General features: G+C 39.6%; 1 protein-coding gene across 1 annotated transcript; it reads right to left on the bottom strand.

Annotated features, from left to right (window-relative positions):
• Nucleotides 1–1,255: 1,255 nt before the first annotated feature.
• On the bottom strand, nucleotides 1,256–19,086 carry LOC120784533 (ubiquitin-conjugating enzyme E2 E1). The gene is made up of 6 exons (XM_040118417.1): nucleotides 18,956–19,086; nucleotides 15,091–15,274; nucleotides 14,180–14,230; nucleotides 7,597–7,729; nucleotides 2,524–2,671; nucleotides 1,256–1,391 (listed from the first exon to the last, which is right to left on the bottom strand). Exons 2-6 carry the CDS (start codon nucleotides 15,243–15,245, stop codon nucleotides 1,294–1,296), a joined length of 585 nt encoding a protein of 194 aa, XP_039974351.1. The 5' UTR covers nucleotides 15,246–15,274; nucleotides 18,956–19,086; the 3' UTR covers nucleotides 1,256–1,293.
• Nucleotides 19,087–22,998: the final 3,912 nt, after the last annotated feature.

The raw sequence follows: 22,998 nt of genomic DNA, 5'->3' as shown, positions 1-22,998 counted from the left end.
CATTTAGCGTTGTTGAGTAAAAATCTGTTGCCCGAATAATGACAAACTGATTAAAAGCCAACAAAACAATAAGATATTGAAGCTTTGAACACGCGAGGAGTTTTGTCTGATCTAACACCAAACAGCAGAGCAGAGTTTAATGGATTGAACATTGCTTTGATCCATTTGTGCGTGACTATGAATACATTTGCCATGACATACACTGGAAAAATAGTCTTAAACGCATTATGATATTAAACTATAATCACCCCACCCCAGCTGACACTCAATTTGTGGTTGTGAAACGAATATGGGAAGCGAAAGGCAGCCAGGTTTTCAAACACCTGTTTAGATTTACCAGACACATCGAACGTCCTGCTGTTACTGTCATGTTTATATGATACTTAAGTGTCTGAATGTGAAAATCAGGAAAAGGTTGAAATTGAAAAGATTTCGTCAGGTTTCCTCTTAACTTATTGGTACTTTACACCCCCCTCCCCATTTAACATCTCTAGACACTATATAAACAATTAATAAATGGTTTTATAACAACAGAATTTAGTTATTAGCAGATAGCATTTTAAACACTTAAATCCTTCTATCTTCTGACAACTACAGGTGCAGTGTAATGTAACGTATTTGTCAACAATTATAACTTCCTTTGAACATATTTTATTACAACTGTATTAAATTACCTTGTTTCATTATTTGTTAATACAGCAGCTTCCACCTATGGGTGTCCACAGGAGGAGTTACAGTTGTTGACAAAATACATTAATGAAACACTGATGTCTGCTTACAACCACAGCATAGTGTGTTATAAATCATTTATTAAATGTTTATATACTGCTTATAAAATGCTAAATAGGTGGGTTAATGTGTCACCAGATTATCAAACAGGACGCCAAATGCACGGAGTTATCTTCAAAGTCATCGACACGATATTAAAAACATTACTCTCTTCATAAACTTCAAGTAATTATTTGGAAATGTGGCTTACAAGTGTTCTCAGCACTAGCTTTAGCGATTACTGGTAATTTGTTCGGCTGGTTTGTATCTGGAATCCACCCTTCAATTAACAATGAAAGAAAAAAAAAAAGAAAAGAAAAAAAAAAGAAAAGAAAAGAAAAAAAGCAGCAGACAAGACTTCCTTTCCATTGTGTTCCTTTATTACCATATTTATGGAGATAACTTAATCAGGAAGCAAAAAATATACCAGACAATAAAGTACTAAAAATCTGAGATAGAAATAACCCCCTAACACAAACCACCCCTCCTCCCCCACCCCTCCTCCCGCCGACGTCCTCTGTGGGTTTATGTGGCGTATCGCTTTGTCCACTGTTTGGCTGTTCGGTCATGTTCCGCTCTGTTAGTCGTGTACTGGGTGGCGATGCTTCCCACCAGGGGATCAGCTGAACGGAAAAAAAAAAAAAAAAACATAAAACAAAAAACAAAACAAAAGAAAAAAACAAAAACAAAAAGAAAACAAAACTTGAAACCGATTTTTTTTAAAAAAGTTTTCTGCATATAGAAAAAAACAAAACGTTGAAAAAGAGAGAACAAATATCCTTGAGGGGTTTATAAATTTACATATTTTCTTCACCCAACATTATTTGTGTGTTTTGAAAAGGTCTGTAGACTCTGGCACTTATCAGTGACAGTTGTCTTTATTTAGGCCAGAACATTTTAAGAAATGTTTTAGTATCAATTCCACTACCACAATTTAGCCGTTTCAAAATCAGTCTTTTTATATTATAGAGTCAAATATTTGTGCGTGAGCAGAATCAGACAGTTGAGTTCTAACACAATCTTTCATTAAAGCTGCACTCAGATGTCAGAACAAGTGTGTGAGCTGAGACACTGGCACAACAAAGTTAACTTTTTGTCTGTGGTCTGGAGTGGCTGGTAAAATTAAAAAAAAAAAAAAACTCCCTAGCGGCTTTCACTCTTACAAGGCAAGTACATTTATAAACTAAAATAGGACGTCCAGATGATGCTGGGTTTCCTGTAAAAGGTGTCAACCCCGACAAAACTTACCAGCATTTACGCCACACGAGGTTCAAATTCCTGTTCTTTTGTAAAAACCCTGTAAATGCTGTTTAGGTGCCATTTAACGAGAAAGGTGATTCAATTCACAATCGCCGAAACTGCAACTCAGCCTGAACACTTTAATTCATTTTTTCACCTTCTCACGTCAGCCCCTAAGCCATATACTTAACGTTTCACACTGTAAAAAGTAGCGCAGATATGAATGAGATTTGAAGGGGGCCGACAACGAGACAAAAATAAATAGAAAAAGCTTTTTAAACCACGGCCACCGCTGTCTCCTGCTGCTAACGGGCTCTGCTTTGTGATAAACGCGTCAGACCTGCAGCACACTCAACGCACAAAATCTGACCGGTGACCCAAATGTTACACCTGGAACAGTTAGCAACTCAACTGTCTAAACACAACTTCGACGAGGCGGTTCAGTCATTGTCAAAAAAGCTCCAACTACTCTAACCGGGTTTCACTGACACGCCCATCTTTATGTGCCGGCCTTACCTGGGTTACAGTCTGTGAGCAGGGAGCAGATGGACAGCAGCACCTTGGAGATGGTGAGGGCGGGGCTCCAGTTGTCCTTCAGGATGTCCAGACAGATCACACCCTGACTGTTGATGTTGCAGTGATAGATCCTCGTACGAAATGTTACCTGCAGACGCAAAAACGATGCGGTTCACAGTCAGGACTTTACAGTGGTTTTTTATTTTGTTCATTATTTATTCTCGGATTTAAGACATGACAAATACACTAAAAGTGGGGCTGCAACTAACCATTATTTACATCTATTGATCTGCTGATTATTTTCATGATTAATCAATTAATCATTTGGTCTATGAAACATCAGAAAACAGTGAAAATGCCAATCACAATGTTCTAGAGCCAAAGGTGGCATCATTAAATGTCCTGCTCTGTCTGCTCAACAGTTCGAAACCCAAAAATCTTCAATTTACTATAATGCAAGACCAAGAAAAGAACCAGGAACCATCAAATGTTTTCCACTTTTGCTTAAAAAAATTACTTGAGCGATGAATCTATTGTTAAAATAGTTGATAATGAATTTTCTTTCAATTGAATAATTGTTACAGTGAAATACGATGCTTAATGTTACGTATTGTTGCAGTATACTATAGGTACCTGACAGTCATGTGAGGGTGGATATGTTTGGAAGTCGTAATTATTCATTTTTACAACTGCAAAAGACATTGTCTTTTTTTTAATAAGCTATCCATTTAATGAGATATAACCCAGAACAAGCCGTCACACATTTCAACTAAAGAAGGGTTATTAATGTAGAAACTTAAATAGTTTGTGTTACATTAAAAGGATTTTAGTCAAAACTGGGCAGTAGTTCAATGGTGCAGAAACACTGAACCTGGAGCTACAGCATCAAACCTGCAGTCACTGATTTGTTTCAATTTTAACTCTGCAGGAGACAAAGCCCTCTGGTGGCGGAAAAGAGGAACTTCAAAGTACCAGGAAACCCCAACTTGAAAATATCACTTCTTTTACAGGCTTTGATTTTTGCTTTAACAAAAAGATGACTGAAAACGAGCTGGCTCTCATTAAGTTATCAGTTCACTTACTGGAAATGAAAGCATGTGGTGTATTTACAGTAAATGCACTGATGCAACACTGAAAAACAAAATTATTTTGGAACAAGTGAGCCGTGGAAAACCTCAGCTGGAAGCTTGATATTTTTACATGTGCCGGCGTAGGTCTACATGAAGCATCAAAGCTGCAGGTATGTGGCTTGTATGGGTATTTTTAAATCTCATATTTCTTTCTCTAACTTCACAAGGCTATTTCCTGCTGTGGTTTTCACGGTAAACCAAACTTTCCATTCACACACACACACACACACACACACACACACACACACACACACACACACTGAATACCTATCTGGTATTCAGTCAAAAGTATATAATGTTAGAGAGCTGAGAAATACGGTTGCAATCAGAAATATTTAACCCCCATCACCTTTAAAAGTATTACGGTGATGTCTATGGAACTGAATGAAAATATACGACATACTTTTTGATACATACAAGCAATTTTGATAACATAAGTTGATATAACTGAGTTTCAACGAAAACCATTTAGATCTTTCGACAATTGCCCATGTGTACTATTATTCATCCCCCAACCTCAGTTCTTGGTGGAGCATCCTTTTGCCTTGATAACCTCTGATGAGCGATTTCGTTAGGCGCTGAGGAGCTACTGACACCTCTCTCGTGGAATATTTGGCCATTCTTCTTGTGCAAAAGCTTCCGGCTCATTGAGGTTCGATGGCTTCTGTGCTGCAACTGCTTTCTTTAAATCCCACCAAAGATTTATCTATGGGATTGCATTCTGGAGACTGAGAAGGCCACTCCAGGACAGATTCCCTAACCAAGCTCTGGTGGATTTGGAAGTGTGCCTGGGATCATGGTCTTGCTGGAGAGTCCGCTTATCTAGGTTCAAGCTCACCACAGAAGGCAAATGTCTTGGTGTATTTGTGGATCCACGATGCCAGTCACATGGTCAAGACTGCCAGTTCCTGAAGCAGAAAAAACATTCCCAGATCGTCACTGACCCAGGTCCGTGCATGATCGTGGGGAAGTATTCTTCTGGTCATAAGCCTCGCCTTTGTTGCGACAGAATCAGCTGATCCATATGGCAAAACAGTTCCAGTTTTGTTTTGTCACTCCATAGAACTGTGTCCCAGAACTCTGCAAATTCCTTCTGGCATGTTCCGGTGACTCTTCTCGTGCTTCTCGGTCAAGAGTGGCATGCGTCGTGGATTTCGGCCGCCGAGTCCCTGGTTGTTGAGTGATCTTCTCACGGTTGGCACTGACACACGTGTCCCGGCCTCCCGTCATGTCATCCTTCAGGTCTTTTGCAGTAACACGGGTCTATGTCTTCGTTGTCCTGATGAGATGGCTAAGCCCGCTTGAAGAAGTTTGGGCTTTCTCCTGAGGCCAAGCAGGTTTGCTGCTGCGCCGTAAGTTTTGAGATTCTACAATGCTTGGCAAGGTCTTGGAAATCTTCTTCTCATACCCATTGCGCATTTGTGGCAATGACACTGTCCTCTCTCAGCTTTTGTGACAGCTCCTCAGTGTTCGCCATGGTTGCAGCACACCCTGAACACCTAGGTGGTGTTTATATAAACACAAACACATCACAGCTGAAGCAAATTAAGGGTTGTTATTGAGTTGCCAATGGGGTAATCGTGTTTTGACCCCACTTTAAGTCATTGGGACTAGCAGTAGATTTTAAAATTAGCAGTATCATATAGGGGTTAAATAATTGTGACATGGCAGCATAAAATATCAAAATATCCTGCTTCTCTAAAATACTATATTATTCATTTTCTAGCTCTGCAGAAAAGTTTAAAGTTATAAATCCTTGCTTTCTTTGGGGGGTTGAATATTTCCCATTGCAACTGTATATATCCACACAGGGTTTGCTTTAGCGCAAAAAACAAACAGCAGAAAAAAAAGTCCCAAAACAAAAATATTGTGTTATTTTTCCTTTTTTGTTTTTATTTACCACGTTGTTTTTTCATTCTCCTGTTATGTTCATTGTTGTTTAGACTGAAATCTCTATTTTTATTTCATCATTTGATCCCACTGGATATGAGCTTTAATAAAACAAAAAACTGTTTTTTTCCATCAGGGTTAGCATTAATAACGACCTTATTTGTAACTTAACTGGTACAGATAATCCTGTGGGCAAAAAAAATGAATGAACCACTATCCATCTAGTCATTTGTACAGACTGTGGAAAGTACAGTTCACTGAATGTCTAACTACAGTATACAGACAAAGCAGTAATGAGCTGGGGGGGAAAAAAAATCCCAGACATCAATGACAGGGTTTCTGCAGTGTTCACAAAATTGGATTTAATACTTTTTAAGATGTTTTTAATACCACATAGAATTTAATTTAATACCGTTTTCACAGTCATACAGGTCAAAGAATGACAGCAAACCACTAGGGAGAATAAGGCCTACAATTATTTATTAAGTATCTATTAAGTATAGTGAATTTACTTGACACTGATTTCCAATTTTTTTTTTTTTCCAGTTCTCTGCAACTGTATAAAAGTTCAATTCTTTGTAATGTATTTATAGACGATAAATGGCAAAAAAAAAGAACGAGTAGATAATAACCTCCCACTAAAAACCAGAAAAAAGCCTCCTGCAAACATAATCCATTGTCGCATCAGTCTGTATATCGTCTCCTGGCAGCCCAACACATACCAAAAAAAAAAAAATACAACTAATTAGAGCTAATGTTGCTGTCTACAGCAGGCAAGAAAAGTATCCAATACCTTTGTAAATAAATTAATACTTTTTATACCCTCTAAGGCCTTTTTTTTTTTTTCCCTCTTTTAAAGGGAACTGACAAGTAGCTTTATATGGCATTTTCTGTATACCTACACTGGAAACTACAGTTCATGAGAAAACAGATGCTAAAAACTGTTCATCAAGACTTTGTGAAGCAGAGGTCAAGCTTTTCCAGATATTAGGACTAACAACGCTATACATTTTTTTTTACTATTGTTGACGTAGTCAGTATCCAGCTTAAGAATTTAAATGTGTGTAAAATTCTGAGGGTACGTGTGCTGGTGTGTTGCCAGTGTAACAAAGCAGGAGAGGCTGCGCCTCAGTAAAAAGATCGCACAGAAAGCACTTGGTGTCTGCCCCGACAAAAGTGCAAGCGATCTGACGGATGCCAAATCTGAGATTCTATATTTTTCTTGTTGTTTGCAAATCCCACGAAAAGACCAAAGACCAACTATGAATTGTTCTTCCTCCGTACCATAAAGCTCCATTGTTGTCCAAAAACTATTAAAAACACATGAATGAGCCACACTGGGAAGTGTAGTGTATTTTGAGCTGATACCACATGTGCTGTCAGGCTGCTGTACTCACTAGAGCAATAAATCCACAGCCTAAAATAGTCCCCAACAAATACTAGTCCAACACTTTACTTCTGTTTGAGTCATGTTCACTGTAAAGAGTGACTGGCTGTTTTAGAAAATTATTAACTTAAAAAAAAACAAAAAACAAAAAAAGGTTACGCCCTCAGTAGGAATGAATAGCTGCGTGTATTAAGAGTCACGTTGTCAGCTTTGTTCTCTTAAAGGGATTTGTTGAAAATAAAATTTAGAAAAAGATCAGACGTATCCTTTACGTAACATTTTTCAAAGCCAAACCTGATGGCGAAAATACAAAAAACTTCAGTCAGAGTTTCATACGTAGTATAATTAGTCAAAATAAGTCCGCTTTGTGCACTTTACTGATGTCGGGTTTCTGCACAATATAGTTCAATTTTCTTCTGAATAGTTATAGTGTTCTTTAATCAGGTTGTCTCCCATTTTGTGTGGTTAGCGTTTCAGAGCCAAGTCAGGATACATCAGTAGGTATCCTTGGCAGAATTGTATAATCCTGTCTCATTGTATTACAAACCACCGCGCAGTGTTCTGGTGTCTTCACACTCACGAATCTATCACCTAGACTGGAAAAGCACAGGGCTGTTTCTGGCTGTGTAGGGCCAGCTTAAAGACATGTGGCGCTAATGCCGGTACCTTGGGCGGTTTGAAGGGGTAGTCTGGTGTGAAGGCGATGTCCAGGAAGAAGACGCCTCCCTCGTACACGGAGCCCGGTGGTCCCAGGATGGTCGACCTCCACTCATAGATGTTGTCTCCTTTGGGGCCAGCACTGCGGACAGAAAGATTACCTTCTCTTACAGCTGCACAATCACTTGGAAAAAATACAAACACTGAAGCGGTGGGTAATGTATTATCCGTACAGGAGAACTGTTCTCTGGTGCTGAATCCACAACCTACAAATCATCTTAAGATGTCACTGTAAATTTAGCTTATTTCCATGTCACTGTCCTTAAAAATACTACAGATTGATTTGCTACTGTGCAACATGATTCAGAATTTATATTTCAAAAGAATCAGTGTTTGTTTGTTGGTTGTCGTATTGGTTAATTGTATTTATGTGCTAGATTATAATGTCTCATCAATAATTCTGAGAAAAAAAAAAAAGAAAAAAAAAAACACCACCAGGAAAAAAAACAAATACAAACTAAATCTCCTCTACAAACAGAAAAAAAAATGTACACAGCAAATACAGCATAATTAATGAAGTCAGGGGAAAAGACAGAGGGAAAAAAAAAAAAAAGACACCCACACACTGAGGAAGCACGTCAATATATCAATGGAGATTATGTGCTGCTGTTCCTTCAAATAAATACAACTGGTTCCACATCAATGGAGTATAAAGGGTGGAGCGGTTCACAAAATTCACAGTTCGGTTCACATCACAGTTTGGGGTCACGGGTTTCAGTTGAGTACGTTTTTGGTAGGGTCGGGGTGGGGCGGGGGATCATTTGCAAATTTCAGAATGCTTTTATTTATTCGTTTGGCATAAAAATTAAGGCTAACAGTTAACACAAGTTAACAACATTCTGGCGAAGAACATAAAAGGACAAACACTTGTTCGTTGTCAAATCTTAAATAAAAAGGACAGGTTTTTTCTAAATAGTGCAAAAAAAAATAAATAGAAAATGCGCCCACTGCTTCAGTGACGGATTTGGCCCAGTCTGAATCTGCATGTCGAGGCTGTTTACATGCTGAGGGGAGAAGGAATCGCTCTCTCCTACCCGACTCTCTCCTCCCTGCGCTGTCAACACACACACTGGGGTGAAGTCTTCTTAAATGGTTCATCATACTGGAAGTATTGCCGCTGGCGTAAGCCATGCGTGTTGCACAGTTCCTGCACGCAGTCGCCGTTTTATCCCCCCCCCCCCGGGCATTGTCATCGGTAAAATTAAATCCCTAACACAGCAGACCGAAACGATGCTGGCGGATCCTCTAACTATACTTCGCCTTGTCCACTTGCCATTTCAAAGACTGACTGACAGCTGCACTCGTCACTTCATCCGTGACAACTGAGACGTTTCACTGGGTTTTTGCCACGAGGCCCCCCCCCACAATAGCTTTAAGTTTTTTTCCTGCACATGCCTCATAGCCTATTTCAAATGAACCGAACAATACACACATGCCCCAAACCATGATTAGCAAACCGAACGGGACCGATTTTTTACTTTGACCGTTCCATTCTAATGGAGTAATCGGTGTAGTGAGCACGAAAGTCCCACATTCATTCATGTACTTCGTGCATTAAGCTTCCTGGCAGCATACTGGAGTACGTGGGTGTTGTACTTTCTTTCTTCAGTAGGAGTTGAACTAAAACTGACTACAAATACGAATTCCATTCAAGATCTGCTTGATATTTGTCATTTAAGGGAAATTCCACCCAATGTGAATACTTCGTTCAGCAGGAGTAGATGGTGTGTGAAACATTTCCTCAAAAAAGATCGAGGGAAAAGCATCTGTAACAGTCAAATTCCCTGTGCCTTTAATTAATCATTCCAATTTGGATATAAAATGCATTAACACCGGCAGACTCTTCAGAGTGACTGGCAGCCATAACAGTTGCAGTATATTTTCCCCTTGAATGTGGAATGGTGAAAGTTCCTTTTCCCTGGTGCATCATTCAGAATATGCTTCACTTCAAAGCAAACCCCCAGCGAAGTGTCTGTGTGTCATCATCTGTAATCTGTATTGATTTTTCCTCAAAGCAGCCCAGTCTTTATCCCATTTTACATGCAGAACATGTGGTCTTGAACCTGGGGGGGGGGGCGGCGAATAAGTACAAGATATAATAGTATTGATCCAAAACAACTGGGGACGGGTGGGGGCAGATGTTGTCAACTGCTGTTTATTTTTGATCAATGTTAACCTAGATGTTTGGCAGAGTTTCAGTACAAACTATTCCACAGGAAAAAAAAAAAAAAAGTCAAATCAATCCAGAGAGCGCGGTTTGGGCTAATTAATCGGGTGTTGAAAGATATGACTGGAAATGTGACAGATGAAAACGTTGACTTTATCTGCATTCATGATTAGCCTTCAAGGGGGTACAAGAATCTGACACAGGATCAGTTCGTTTTGATATTATATAGGAAGAATGTTGTTTGATGTACATCAGTTACAGCTATGAAACAAGCATAATCTCAACGCAGCTGGACAGCAGTCACGTCCACACTATGAAATGTACTCAAGGCGGAGACTTTCACAGGAAAAAGAGCTGACTAATGTTTGAACTTAAAGAGTTTTCAGGAGTGGCAGTGCTGGATCTAATCTCAGTACGAAAACTCACCAGAGTACAAGCTCTCAGAGATCAGAAGTTTTATTCTTTAATGAAATGGATTCATTTCACATAGAGCTGAGACCATTAGTCGATTAATTATTTAGTTGAACAACAGAAAATTAACCGGCAAGTATTTAGATTAATTGTTTCAGGTTATTTTTCCAGGGTGAAATGTCAAACATCCTCTGACTGCGGCTTCTCCAACGTGAGGATTTACTGCCCCTCTCTGTTTTATGTCACTGGGAGAAACAAGACATCTGAAGACGTCACTTTGGCCTCTGGGAAATCAAAACGGGACTTTTTTTCCCCCCACTGTTTTCTAAACAATTCATCGAGAAAATAATCAGCACATTGATCAAAGATGAAAATAATTATTATTTGCAGCCTTAGTGTCACAGACCTAATAAATCAACCAATAAATAAATAAGCTGTACCATACCCTGGCAGGAACGACACTGTTGCTGGTATTGTCTATTACAGATTTCACATCAACTTCTATTCAGTAAAGACTACATGCAGAAAAATCGGAAAGAATATGTAGAATTCATGACTTCACTTCTATTAATACCACTAAAAATAAAGTAATGCTACATTCCTCTTAATAAATAAGTTAAGCTTGAGTGTATTTTCACATTCTGACCATTTAAGTTATTACATTAGATACATTACGGTATGGTACGAGGTACTCAATTAAACATGGCTTTTTAATCCCTCATTTGCCGGAGCAGATTGTATTGTTTAAAGCTGTCATGCTTCATTGTCGTAATTAGGTGGCCCTTTCTGAATTTGCCTAAAGCCTGTTGCTAAAACTTTCAGTTACCTCAAATTTCTGCTGCAGCCATCCATCCTTAATCCATGATTTAAGCTATTAATTTAACCAAGAACATAATTAGGGACACAAATCTCTATGTCTCTCAATGCTTCATTGAAAATTCTCTGGATTTAAGAATGAATTTTACTAAGCTTTAGCAGGTTTTACTACATGATGCATTTCACCATTCTACTATTTGTTTCCTGCCGTGAGGAAGAACTGTGGACAAATTTTGTAGGTGCACATGAAGTTATCAATAAATACTGTGTAAGTGTTAAAAAATACTTTAAAAGATGTTCATATGATATTATATGAAAGTTATACATGGTGCACTACTTCTGAGCAATGAAAATGTTGAATAAAATCCAACAGAAAAAATATAAAAACATGGTTTTGAGTACTGTATTGAAAAAAAAACAATACTTTGTTTTCTTCCAGATTGCTGCAATTCTCCAAATTAAAATTACTGAGATGATACACTGAAAACACACATTTCAAAACTTTTTTGCTTTGTGGTAAACAAAAAAAAACCCCATTTGTTCCTGCCAGGTGCTTGATATTATAAACACGCCGACTTTCGAATGAAGGCTGGTTGCCTGTAGGGCAGAAATTCAGCAGCGTTTGTCTGGTGCTAGTTTTCCCACCCAGAATCAGACTGAGAGGCTGTTGTTTTTATACATGAGGAAAAAGTCTGTAGTAAAGTGGCAGCAGTAACAACAAAAATTCAAAGTAGGAACAGTGTGGTTTCAAGGCTGCGACTGTGAATAAACATCCCCTTTCTTTTTCTTTCATTTCGCAGCAAATATCCAGACAGCGTTCATTTTCGTAAATGGTGTTTGCCCTGAGGTTACTTGTTTGATCTATGGAGCCATGATGGGAGAGACTCCTCCTTTTTCTTTGCTCCTTTCTCAGGGAGGTCAGAGGTCAAGCTCAGCTGCAGAACAGCAGCCTGGAACAGCGAGGGCTTCAGTGATTTGCCTCGGGCCACTGCAGGAGGGAGAGGGAGTGCTGCAATGGGAGCTTGAGCCCAGACCATCCAGTTTAATGGATAGTCTTTCTAATCACAACACTTTAGTGCAGCTGCAGAAGGGTCAAGTTAAATCCTCATGCTTAATACCATTTGAGTTTAGGGCTGCAGCTAACGTTTGTTTTCATTATCAAATAATCTGCAGATCAAGTCCCCCATTAAATCGATTTTGTCTGTGAAATTTCGGAAAACAGTGAAAACTTCCCGTTACAGTTTCCCAGAACCCAAAGTGAAAGACTGCTTGTTTTGTCCGAAACCCCAAAATATTCAGTTCATTCTCATATAAAACATAGTTGCTGGTTAATTTACTGTCAGTCGACTGACTGATTAATCATTTCAGCTCTAAATGAAAGCCTAGCTCTCTAGTTTCTATTTCTACTTCTAGATCTATCCCCCATCTTACACCAACTACGAGTGCCATGCTTCCCTGAGAAAGGTAATACTAAGATTTTTTTTAACTGAAAAATAGTGGGGAGAAAAAAAAAAACTCTTTCAGAAAAAGGTTCTATGGGTGAATATTTTTACAGTTTTAATGGTGCTTGTTATTCACCTGTTCTAAATGGATTAAAAGGGAAATACTGCAGTCTTATCAATATGATTGAATTTCTCATTGATATATTTTATTGAGGCTTTTACATTTATAGTCCCTCATTCATTTTCTAATATCAAAATTTGTAATCACTTTCATCATTCAGGCGTCTTTCAGAAGTTGATTACAGACAATGATACATTGATTTGAAGTCCCCCGAGGTTGTTGTTGATTGACTGCTATGGAGGGAGGGTTTTTCACCACATAGTTGTCTTTTTTTTTTTTTCAGGCCGTTTTTTGTTTGATTCACCACCCATTTCATTCCTTCCTTTACTTGGGCTGCACATCTTGATTTTGGTTGATTTCACTCCTAAAGTTTCCGCCATCTGTCTGATAGGTTTGTTTTGTTTTGTCAGCCTAATAACGGCCTCCTTCATTTGCATCAACACCTCTTTGGAACACGTATTGAGAGTTTCCATGAACAGCTACCACATGCAAATTCAACATTTGGAATCAACTCCAGACCTTTTTACCTGCTTAATTTGTCACGAAATAACGAGGGAACAGGCCACATCTGGCCTTGAAACGGATTGATTGTCAGTCAATTGTCCAATTACTTTTGAGCCCCTGAAAATGAGAGACTATTTTCAAAAACGGATGTAGTTCTTAAACGGTTAATGCAATATTCTTGTTAAACCCCTTTAATTAAAGCTGAAAGTCTACACTTCAATCACATCTTGATGGCTTTGTTTGAAATCCACTGTGATGGTGCACGGAGGCAAAATCACGTAAATTGTGATACTGTACCTAACTGGATCTTTGACGGCAACACACTCAAAATTAGAACTTTACTTATAATAACTTTGGTGATTGAACATCTGCACCTAAAATTAAGAAATAGTGTGTAATTATAAGACAACTGACATAGCAGCATGGCCCATATTGGCACGGTGAATATTATCAGCCAATTTTAGCTTATCACAGAAACACTGGTATCTTGTAGTGCATATGTCGTTAATATGTAGAAAAGCCAAAGATGTGTTTAAGGTAATTTAGAAACCATGTCCCCATGGTTGTCCACCAGAGAGCAATGAAAAATGTTTCACTGTAAAATGTCCTGCTCACATATCTTGCTCACAATCTTTTTGATAATAAAAGATGTTTGTTTCGTTTTGGGGAGCAAATATCTTTAAATACATCGAATATATCAAATATCGATGGCGACGAATAGCCTGTATCTGTCAGGCTCTACTGCATGTTTTGCATGATGGTTTTCCAGTTCTTAATGGATTAACTTGCCAGTGTAGGTACTAGTACAAGTGATGCATAGTCTGATATACCGGATAAGTATCCAGCTTGATACTGACCTCGCTAAACACAAGAGGCATCAGTGCTGGATCCACGTTTACTGTCGTTTCCGTGCACAAGACACAACTATTTTGGTGTACAAATGTCTCCACACACAGCTGACAAATAATGCGTAGATACAACCTCATGTTACTTTACACACTGAAGAATGATCCCCATCAGTAGGAACGGCAGGTATCACACGAGCACACAACATGAAAACCAGTTACTCGCCTGCAGTTTGGTGGAGGGTCCAGTGTAATGTCAGCCAGCTCTTTCTGAATCCTGCACACAAAAAAGAAATCAAAATCAGTCACTGGAGAATCCCATGATTATCACAAAAATGTCACGCGTGAGAAAAAAAAATAAATCAATAATAATAATAATAATAATAATCACAAATTCTGTTTTTGACACTTATAATTAAAGACATATAATTAAAGATATATATATCCATTTATTGATATATAATTAAATATATCTGCAGTGCATTATTGTGAAATGTGATTTACAACTTGGATAACTTAGTCAGTTTGTGAGTACTGTATTTTTATGCCATTGTGCAATACAAAGGAGCAATGATTGTGAAAGTAAGTTATAATAAGACCAAGAGCATGAGAATCTGTCTGTTACTTTCCTAGAAGAGAAAAGGGAGCTTTGTGTCCTTTACTATAAACACAGCATATCTTTTGACTGTGTACAATATGGTCCGTTGAAACTGCTGTCTAAGAAGAAATTAGCATGCGTTCCTCATCTGTACTCAAATCTTCTCCTATATGACTGTTGAACGATGCAAGGTGGAAGTACTGGAAAACACTGCTTGTTCTTCTGAAAGTCACCACTGAAAGCTCAGATATCCGTTTTTCCAGCTGCAACAGACGTAGCTCAGTGCGGTGTCACATTTGCCTACTTGTGTCTACTGATCCATGCAAGATATCGACTGAATGCTCCCAAAGATGTTTGTATTAGTGTTAAAAAACAAAAAAAGAATTCTGTCACGTGCCTCTCTTCTCAAAGATAAAACATTACCAGAAAGAAATGTGATTAAAGCAAAAATACTGGGAGGCTGAGAAAACAAAAACAACGGACTGATTGTGAGAGATTTCCCAAGCAACATCAGAATATAATAACCGATTTATTTTTACCTTTTGGCGCTGGTGGAAAGCAGCTTGGAGGTCTTGCTCATGCTGGCTTTGCTCTCCCGTTTCTTCTTGCAAGGCGTGTCCCTCTGTCTGGTTTGGCTGGAGGAAGGTGGCGACGAGGAAGAGCTGGTGCTTGCACGGGAATCCTCATCCGACATACCGGTTTGAATTGGAGAAGAGCCGGAACCTGAGGCAGCAATCAACACAGTAAAATAAGTTATCTACATTAACATCACAGGTGCAAGAGGTGCGGCACTTGCAGAACGGTTCACAACCAAAGCAGAAGCTAATTTGCCCTCCAAAAGGCCTTCAATATCTGATATGTTTTATAGATGACAAGTAACTTTCACTACGAAGAGTCATTTTCAAGTTTTCATAAGCAACTGCTAGTTACCAGCCACAGTAGCTCGTAGAGTTATATGCGCATGTTGGGTCACTCCTTGTGCCTCTTTGTGAGAATCTTCTTGATTCTTACAGTTAAACAAGTAAATAACTCCTGCAGACAGACAGACTTAAAATTAGCCTTTTGTCAAATGTTGATACACTTACTTTTTATTCAATGACCTTAAAAACAGAAAAAAAACAAACATTAACTTTGGCACGTACAAAATTTGGGCACCTTGCTAAGTTAGTACTTAGCTTGCAAGCACTTTTTTGAAGAGTCTTTCTATTCTTGATGCAGCAATTTTCACCCACTCTTCCTGCAGATCACTTTACGTTCTGAGACATTTTTTGGGTGTCTTGCTTGCTTAATCATCTGTTTTTTCACATTGTCATTACCAGCGATCTGGTGGCGGGGTAACTTTTTATCTCGTCACACATTTTAAATGTAAATAAAGCCCATCTGACAGTACAGATCCTGTCATTAACCCGTATTTTGGTTCGTTTTATGAGACAAAGTAGTGATCACTAAAATATATAATTTGTCCACAGCAGCAGCTTGTTGAATGGAGATTTCTCCCTCCCCGCTCCCTTCTCCTCTCGGTCTTCTGTGTGTATCTCTCTCTCTCTCTCTCTAATTACACACAAAAACTAGTTCTGCAGTGCATAACTGAAAAATAATTTTAAGTCAACTGTCAATAATTACAGTCATTAGCTGTATATTCACAAGTGAATGTGAGGCCTCAGCTAGAGGCATGAGCCGGCCCTGCAGCAACAGACCCAGCGTTGTGCCAGAAACTGATTGCCGCCCACAGGAGCGCGCACAGCCTGTTAAAGACGCACTACCCAGTTTATATGCGCCTACAGCTGGTTTTATCGGGATCAAACCCTCATAAAGTCACATCGGCACTCATAGCGAAGCGGAGGAAAAAAATAAAATAAAATAAAAACCATGGTCACACGCTGCTCATGGACCCAGTGGACGGACACACACACACAAACACACACACACACATTCTGGGTATAATCAAGCAGCAGTGGCGGGCACGTGCAGAATGGAGATACAGGGTTTCGTCGGATTGTCAGAGCACAAGGAGCTCGTTTTAAATTAAGGAGGTGAGTCGCTTTTGCTGACTGACGGTGATGATCGCTGACTGAAAACAAAACAAACAAGCAAACAACAAGCATCTGTTGCATCTCAATGGTCAATGGATGACCTGACCGCCAATCACCGCAAGCCTACTGCGTGCAACACAAAGTTTCTGTGATCTTCAAAACCCCCAGCTTCTGTCTCTTGAAGTAGTTCATGGTGGATCCTGACGTTTGCTTTGGATCGTTGTCCTGCAGAAGCCAGTCTCGTTTAAGTGCCCGTTTGTCGACCGACTGCACCACAGCATCCAGAATTTGCTGATATTCATTTATACCTTTGCAATGTTTGATGATAGAGCTGCAAAGATTAGTCAATTAATTGAATAGTCCAACGACAGAAGATTAATTGGAAACTTATTTAGCCTTTTTTTTTCCCTAAAGAAAAAATGCCAAATGCCAAACAATTGCGGCTAATCGATTATCCCGGCAAATAATAATCAGAGTGACTGTAAATGAAAATACTCTATTTCCCGTGCTACTTTATATCACACAGCTCCAGAGCAGAATATTTCCGTCTCGTGCTCAACAGTTGCCAAAGGGGGGGGGGAGTTACTACATCCTGACTTAGCAGGGTGCCCAAACATTTGCACGTCACAATTACTGTTCATTTTTTTTCTCCTATTTTTAAATTCGTGAAATAAAAAGTAACAGTGCGTTAATAATTGAAAAGGGCTCGTTTTTAATGACTGTTTGCTTCTTGGGGGGGGCTTGTATGTACTTTTTCTTCCACGTCAAAAAAAAAGATGAATAAAATATGTAATTTGCCCAGGGGAGAGCCCAGAGTTTTGCATACAGCCTTAAAAAGCACTGATTTCAGCTTCCTCAATAAAAGGCCTTTCAATGAATTACCAAATCTTAAAACTCATTTGCAAAGATAATAAATACTTCTCCTGGCTGCCCCAGGCGTAAGGTTACTTAGATAATGTGTTTGTATGCGAGTTTAGCAAAAAAAAACTGTCCAGAAAATCTCCGAGTGCCACTGTTCCGGACCCCTGGTGTTTCGTAAAGTTCATACGGACCTTTAACAAATGGGTTATTTTATAATCTGTTAATCTATCCATCCGTGTACTCCAATTTTCTGCCGCTTATCTGGGTCCAGGTCTCGCTTAATGATTAACAGATGATAACATTTTGAATTATTGTTGTACACAGCTGGCGAAGAGTGACGACAATGTCGTATAAATATCAACAAATTGTTGAATAATTCTGGTCCGTGTCATCCCCGCTGGTTTCCATTAGTATCTGTCATACTTTCCTCTCTACCGACTTTATCTGTGTGCTGAAGTCTACAACTACAATTGGTGCAGAGGACCTGACACAAGTGTACTTCTATACACCCAAGTATTTAAAGTCACCACTTGTTTACCCTTAAGTATTTTAATGAAAAGTGATGGTGATGGTGGTTGTTGTTGTTGTTGTTGTTATTATTATTGTTATTATTATTATTATGTGTAAATATTAGATGAATATTTGAAGTCACTATTTATATTTTTCCAGGAAAATTACATACTAATCATCTGTTAAACTGTATATACGTGTGTCTTGAGTGTGTGTGAGTGTGTGTGAGTGTGTGTGAGTGTGTGAGAGTGTGTGTGTGTGTGTGTGTGTGTGTGTGTGTGTGTGTGTGTGTGTGTGTGTGTGTTGGGGGGGGGGGGCTAACAACGCTGTTTTAACGTTTCCGTAACGGTGAACGAACTGCCGTTAGCCGACGAGCTAGCTAAGTGCAGAGTTAACCATTTCACGGCTCAGCCGAAGACTGCCGTGTTTCCATTAAACGCTGATAAACGCACACGATTTCGTTGGTTTATCACTGCGGCGGACCCCCGGTGCACAAAGCTAGCGCTGCCCCGCTAATCCGTTGCCCCCCCCCTGTAACTCCAGCACTCGGGCCCAGCGACTTCACGGATAGGACTACTTCTTGGAGCAGCGTACGGGGGAAACCTGCTCGCTAGGCATCCCCTTCACGGGGAGCTGACAACCGGGCGAAATTCAGGCGTCGGCTGCCGCAGTTGTTAGACCCAACACTGCGACTGTGGGTTTCAGGACCGAGCGCGCAAATGTGTTTTTCGAGGCCAAATGCGACAACTACACATTAAAGGCGTCAGACAGTAGCCGGGAACCGCTGCGTTCCATCACATAGCCGGAGCCCGTTTTCCGTGCGACCGACCAACCACCGCCGTCCTGTTTGTTTTTCTCGTCTTTTCAGCGTGCGTACCGACACACCGGCCGTCGACCTCACCTGAAAACGCACACGGGCGGCAGGCCGACTCGCGTACTTTGACCACGCGCCGAAGTGTTCGGCCTCAGATCGCCCATTTCGCCCGTTATTAAAACTTACCCCGTCTATTGTGTCTGGACCTCCGCCACAGTCTCGGCTGGCTGTTGCCTGTCGCCCTCTGCGGAACGGAAGTAGCCTGCCGCGGTTGCAGTGGGCTGAGCAGCACCGGTCCTGCTGTGGAAACAGCGCAGCCCTACAACGCGTGTGTGTGTGTGTGTGTGTTTTATAAGGATGAAATAATCCGAAATATATTTCATCTAAACCTCGGGGCTCCTCCGATGACACTTTGACAGCACACGTGGTTGCAACAGGAGGTCGAACCTGTGAACTTTTGAGTTCTGGGACATTTACTTTTATTTAATCCAAGCCCAGTAAAATGATAAATAACAGCCAAAATGTAGTGAAACGATTGTCTGTATTTTCACTGGTCATGAAATGAAATACAGGCAGCGGCTGAAAGTGCATTTACTCAAGTACAAATCCGAGGTACTTCTACTTTACATGTATATTTCTGTTTACTGTGTGGCCTCGACTTTGACACAACTATTGAAGTCATTTTTTAATGTAAAATGACAAAAAAAAAAAAAAGTCCACCTTCACAAATATTATGGCCTTTTTCTTTTAATCCTTTTAATTTTCTAATAATATTTTTGAGGTCTGGACTTCTGACGGCGTTTCTCACAATTTCCTGATTTTTTTTAATTCTTTTTCTTAACAGACCAAACAGTAAATGAACTGATCGAGAAAAATAATACGCAGCTTAACACGTAGTGAAAATAATCACTAGTTTGTGTCCTGTACAGAAGAGTCAAAACTAACTCCACCTCAACCAACTGGTGCAGTAAAAATGCTGCTGAAAAGCAGGAGCATCAATAATCGAATGACATGTATAACTGTGTAACACTCGCAGGGGACAATCTACTGCGTTGACTTCTCTCACTTTCAATACTTTCAGTACATTTTTCTGATACTGCTTGTACTTTTACATGTAAAGGAGTGTTTTTACAGTTTGCTTTTAGTGCTTTTACTTAACTAAAAGATCTGAGTGCTTCTTCCACCGCTGAGGAAAAGTGTGTTGTGTTGTGTATTATATTAACTCGACTCAGCTGCTGCATCAGTGGCCGTGGAAACTGAATTTTTTTTAAAAACCACTTTAAACTGACCACACGTCTGTGGTTACATCTTACACTTACTCATAACTAACACGGTATTATCGTGGCACCGGTGAGTTGAAAATATTCATCGTCTGTACCAGCCCAGGAGCACGTTTTCACACTTTCAGGAGGTTCACGTGGGTAGTTTGTATTTTTGTATTAAAAGGCATCGATTGTCTGCACTCTGTACTTCCATCATGCGAAACCAACATCTCAAAACCTGCTTATCTAAACTACATCTGATGCAATTACTACTAAAAGGTACAGTGTTAGATGATTGGTAAGGTGGAAGCAGCGCCTTGCAGCAGTGAAATGAGGCGTGAAGGACATTATATACTGTTACTAATGGATACATGAGTTGAAAAGGTCAGTAAGGTGATCTATTAGGTGCATAATGAAACATTCAAAACCCTTCGATGCCGTGATTCACGCCGGCATTGAATTACTTGATCCATATTCTAGTGTTGTCCTGCAACAAGAGTCACACAACCGAACCCTTTCGTGCAGTTTTTAAGATCCGGCAAAGCATAAATCATTTCGACGAACTGCATTGCTGCGACGCGTCAACGCGATCCACCCATCGAATCTCTGCTAAGCGTTTATATATATCCAGCCTTGTTATGTCGGCACCCGTCGCTTCAGGCTCGGAGACTTTAGCCAGTTTGGCAAGAATCCTGCTGGCTGCTGTCTTGCAGGCTAATGGCCATGTTATTTATTCCATCACCTGAATGGAAAAAAAAAAAAAAAAAAAAAAGGATCACGTCAGCTGTTCCTGAAAAGTTCTAAAACATGTTGTGTTCAATAATATCAGTGTGAAAAAGTTCTACTTCATAAGGCCCTTATACTTTTCATACTATCTTACCAAAAACTAAAACGTCACCTGCTCCTTTAAAAACCTAGTTCTCTTTCAAGCACTTCTTATTTTTTCCCCCTTGTGAAATACTGAACATCCTTTAATCAACAAGCAGAGGGAGAGAAAAACATAAAACTACATTTCCACAACACTGATTTTGACTAAATTTACACAAACCTTTTATGAAAGAAAACTACAAACTGTTACTCACATTGTACTCAATTACAAATAGATTTGAGGCTTTTTTTTAAGCTTAATTTTCACACTAATTTCACTTTATCGATGAGTCATTTTTTACATATTATCACGTGGTTGGGAAGTGATAAGTACGGGTATATCTGATATTTTCGGTTAGAAACTCCCCGGTTTCCCGGCCGTCCTGCTTCAAACAATGATTCTTTGCTTAATGCATCACAGTTACAACAAAGCAGTAAAAAAAAAAAATAACTGCCCGCTGTTCTCTGAAGGACCCCTCATACTGTTATTGTTATCTCAAAGACATTTATTACCTTCCTGGTTGGATGTTGTTTATTTAGAACAAGGGGCAGAGGCAGAAAACGCTGAAATTCAGTCTGAAGTGTCAGAAAATGTTAAAGTTATATCTTCTTAAGTATATAAAATGTCTAGATAAAATGTCTAGATATGTATGCATGTGTATGCACATACAGTACATACAGGTATATGTACATACATATACTGAAGGCACTTTAGTGCAGCACTTATCTCGTAACCAAGGGAGAGATTTTGTCTTTTCTCTTTGTGTTTATATATATATATAATATATAATATATATATGTCTGGACCGAAGTTGCAGACCAAGGACCTACAAGTCAACATTGTCATCCCTCTATATTAATGAATTATCAATTTAAATGTACTCAGACACTACATCAAAAAGCTATTTACAGTAATAAGAGTGCTTCAGTTTGTGGATTCTTACCCGTATAACATCTGAGGTGATGTTTCCGTGACTGTAAAGTTTTATAATCGTGTGTGTGTGTGTGTGTTTCTGTGTGTGTGTGTGTGCGCGCCAGACATAAAAGCAGTCGTGAGGTGAGACTTGGGCCGCGAGAAGGGAAGATCTCCCAGCGGGTGTAAATACGCATTTGCGGATGTAGCCGAGCACAAATCCCAGACAGAGCCGAGCCTTTTCTCACAAGCCAACCACAGTGTGTTTTATTGGGTGCTTCAGTAATACAAGTGCACAACAAACCACTCTGCAATTGCAGAGGTGGCGGGTAGCCAGTAAATATACAAGTCCTGCCTCTTTCACAGGCAGACCTATACTTTTGTGGTCTGCCTCAAAAGCCTTTGAAAAAATACATACAGTACAAACAAAATCAGAGGAAGTTAAAAAGCATGAAAGATCCATTGGCGCAAACCTTCCTGTTCCATGCAGATAACATATTGATGACAAATACAAAAAAAAAACAACAACAAAAAAAAACAAACAAACAAACAAGGGAAACAAAGTAAAAGCATATATTCTGCATGTTTGTTCCAGGTGCCACTAAGAAAATGAGAATACATACTGTATAGCTGGAGGACAATGCGTATGATAATTATAATATTCTGTGTTTTTTCTCCAATACAATACTTCCAACATTCAGATATTGGAAAATAAAAATCCCAATCTACTCTTTGTATAAAAAAGAAGCTTTCAAGTCAACAAGGAACAGAGGACATTTTTTTGTTGTTGTTGTGGTTTGATTTTTTTTCCTTTTTTTTTTTTTTTTTTTACACAGAAAAGGTAGATAAAATGTTTGGGGATGGGGTGAGGAAGAGGAGGAGGGTGATGATAGGAGGGCGGGTATACCGTTGCACTTAGTGAGTGTGCTTTGACAGACTAAGGGTGAGAGAGAGGTAGAGAGAGGTACAGTGAAGGGTGGGGGAGGTAAAGGAGGGGGCGGTTCGTGGCAGGAAGTCTATGTGGCGTATCTCTTCGTCCATTGTTTGGCTATTCTGTCATGCTCTGTTCTGTTGGTCAGGTACTGTGTGGCGATGCTTCCCACCAGAGGGTCGGCTGAAAAGGTACAGAGAGAGAGAGAGGGAGAGGGAGAGAGAGAGAGAGAGAATGTGTAAGCTATTGTTAAGTA

Source organism: Xiphias gladius, chromosome 22 (genome assembly GCF_016859285.1).
Source record: "Xiphias gladius isolate SHS-SW01 ecotype Sanya breed wild chromosome 22, ASM1685928v1, whole genome shotgun sequence".
Taxonomy (NCBI): Eukaryota; Metazoa; Chordata; class Actinopteri; order Istiophoriformes; family Xiphiidae; genus Xiphias; species Xiphias gladius.
This window is presented reverse-complemented; position numbering and strand designations above follow the sequence as displayed.

What these genes read in the sequence shown, in the direction of transcription:
- LOC120784533 (XM_040118417.1), bottom strand. Translation starts at nt 15,245, where the DNA reads ATGTCGGATGAGGATTCCCGTGCAAGCACCAGCTCTTCCTCGTCGCCA. An exon ending in ACCCCTTCAAACCGCCCAAG is followed by an intron (nt 2,672 to 7,596) that starts GTACCGGCATTA and finishes TTGCGTCTGCAG; the next exon opens with GTAACATTTCGTACGAGGAT. An exon ending in GCTCACAGACTGTAACCCAG is followed by an intron (nt 1,392 to 2,523) that starts GTAAGGCCGGCA and finishes TTTTCCGTTCAG; the next exon opens with CTGATCCCCTGGTGGGAAGC.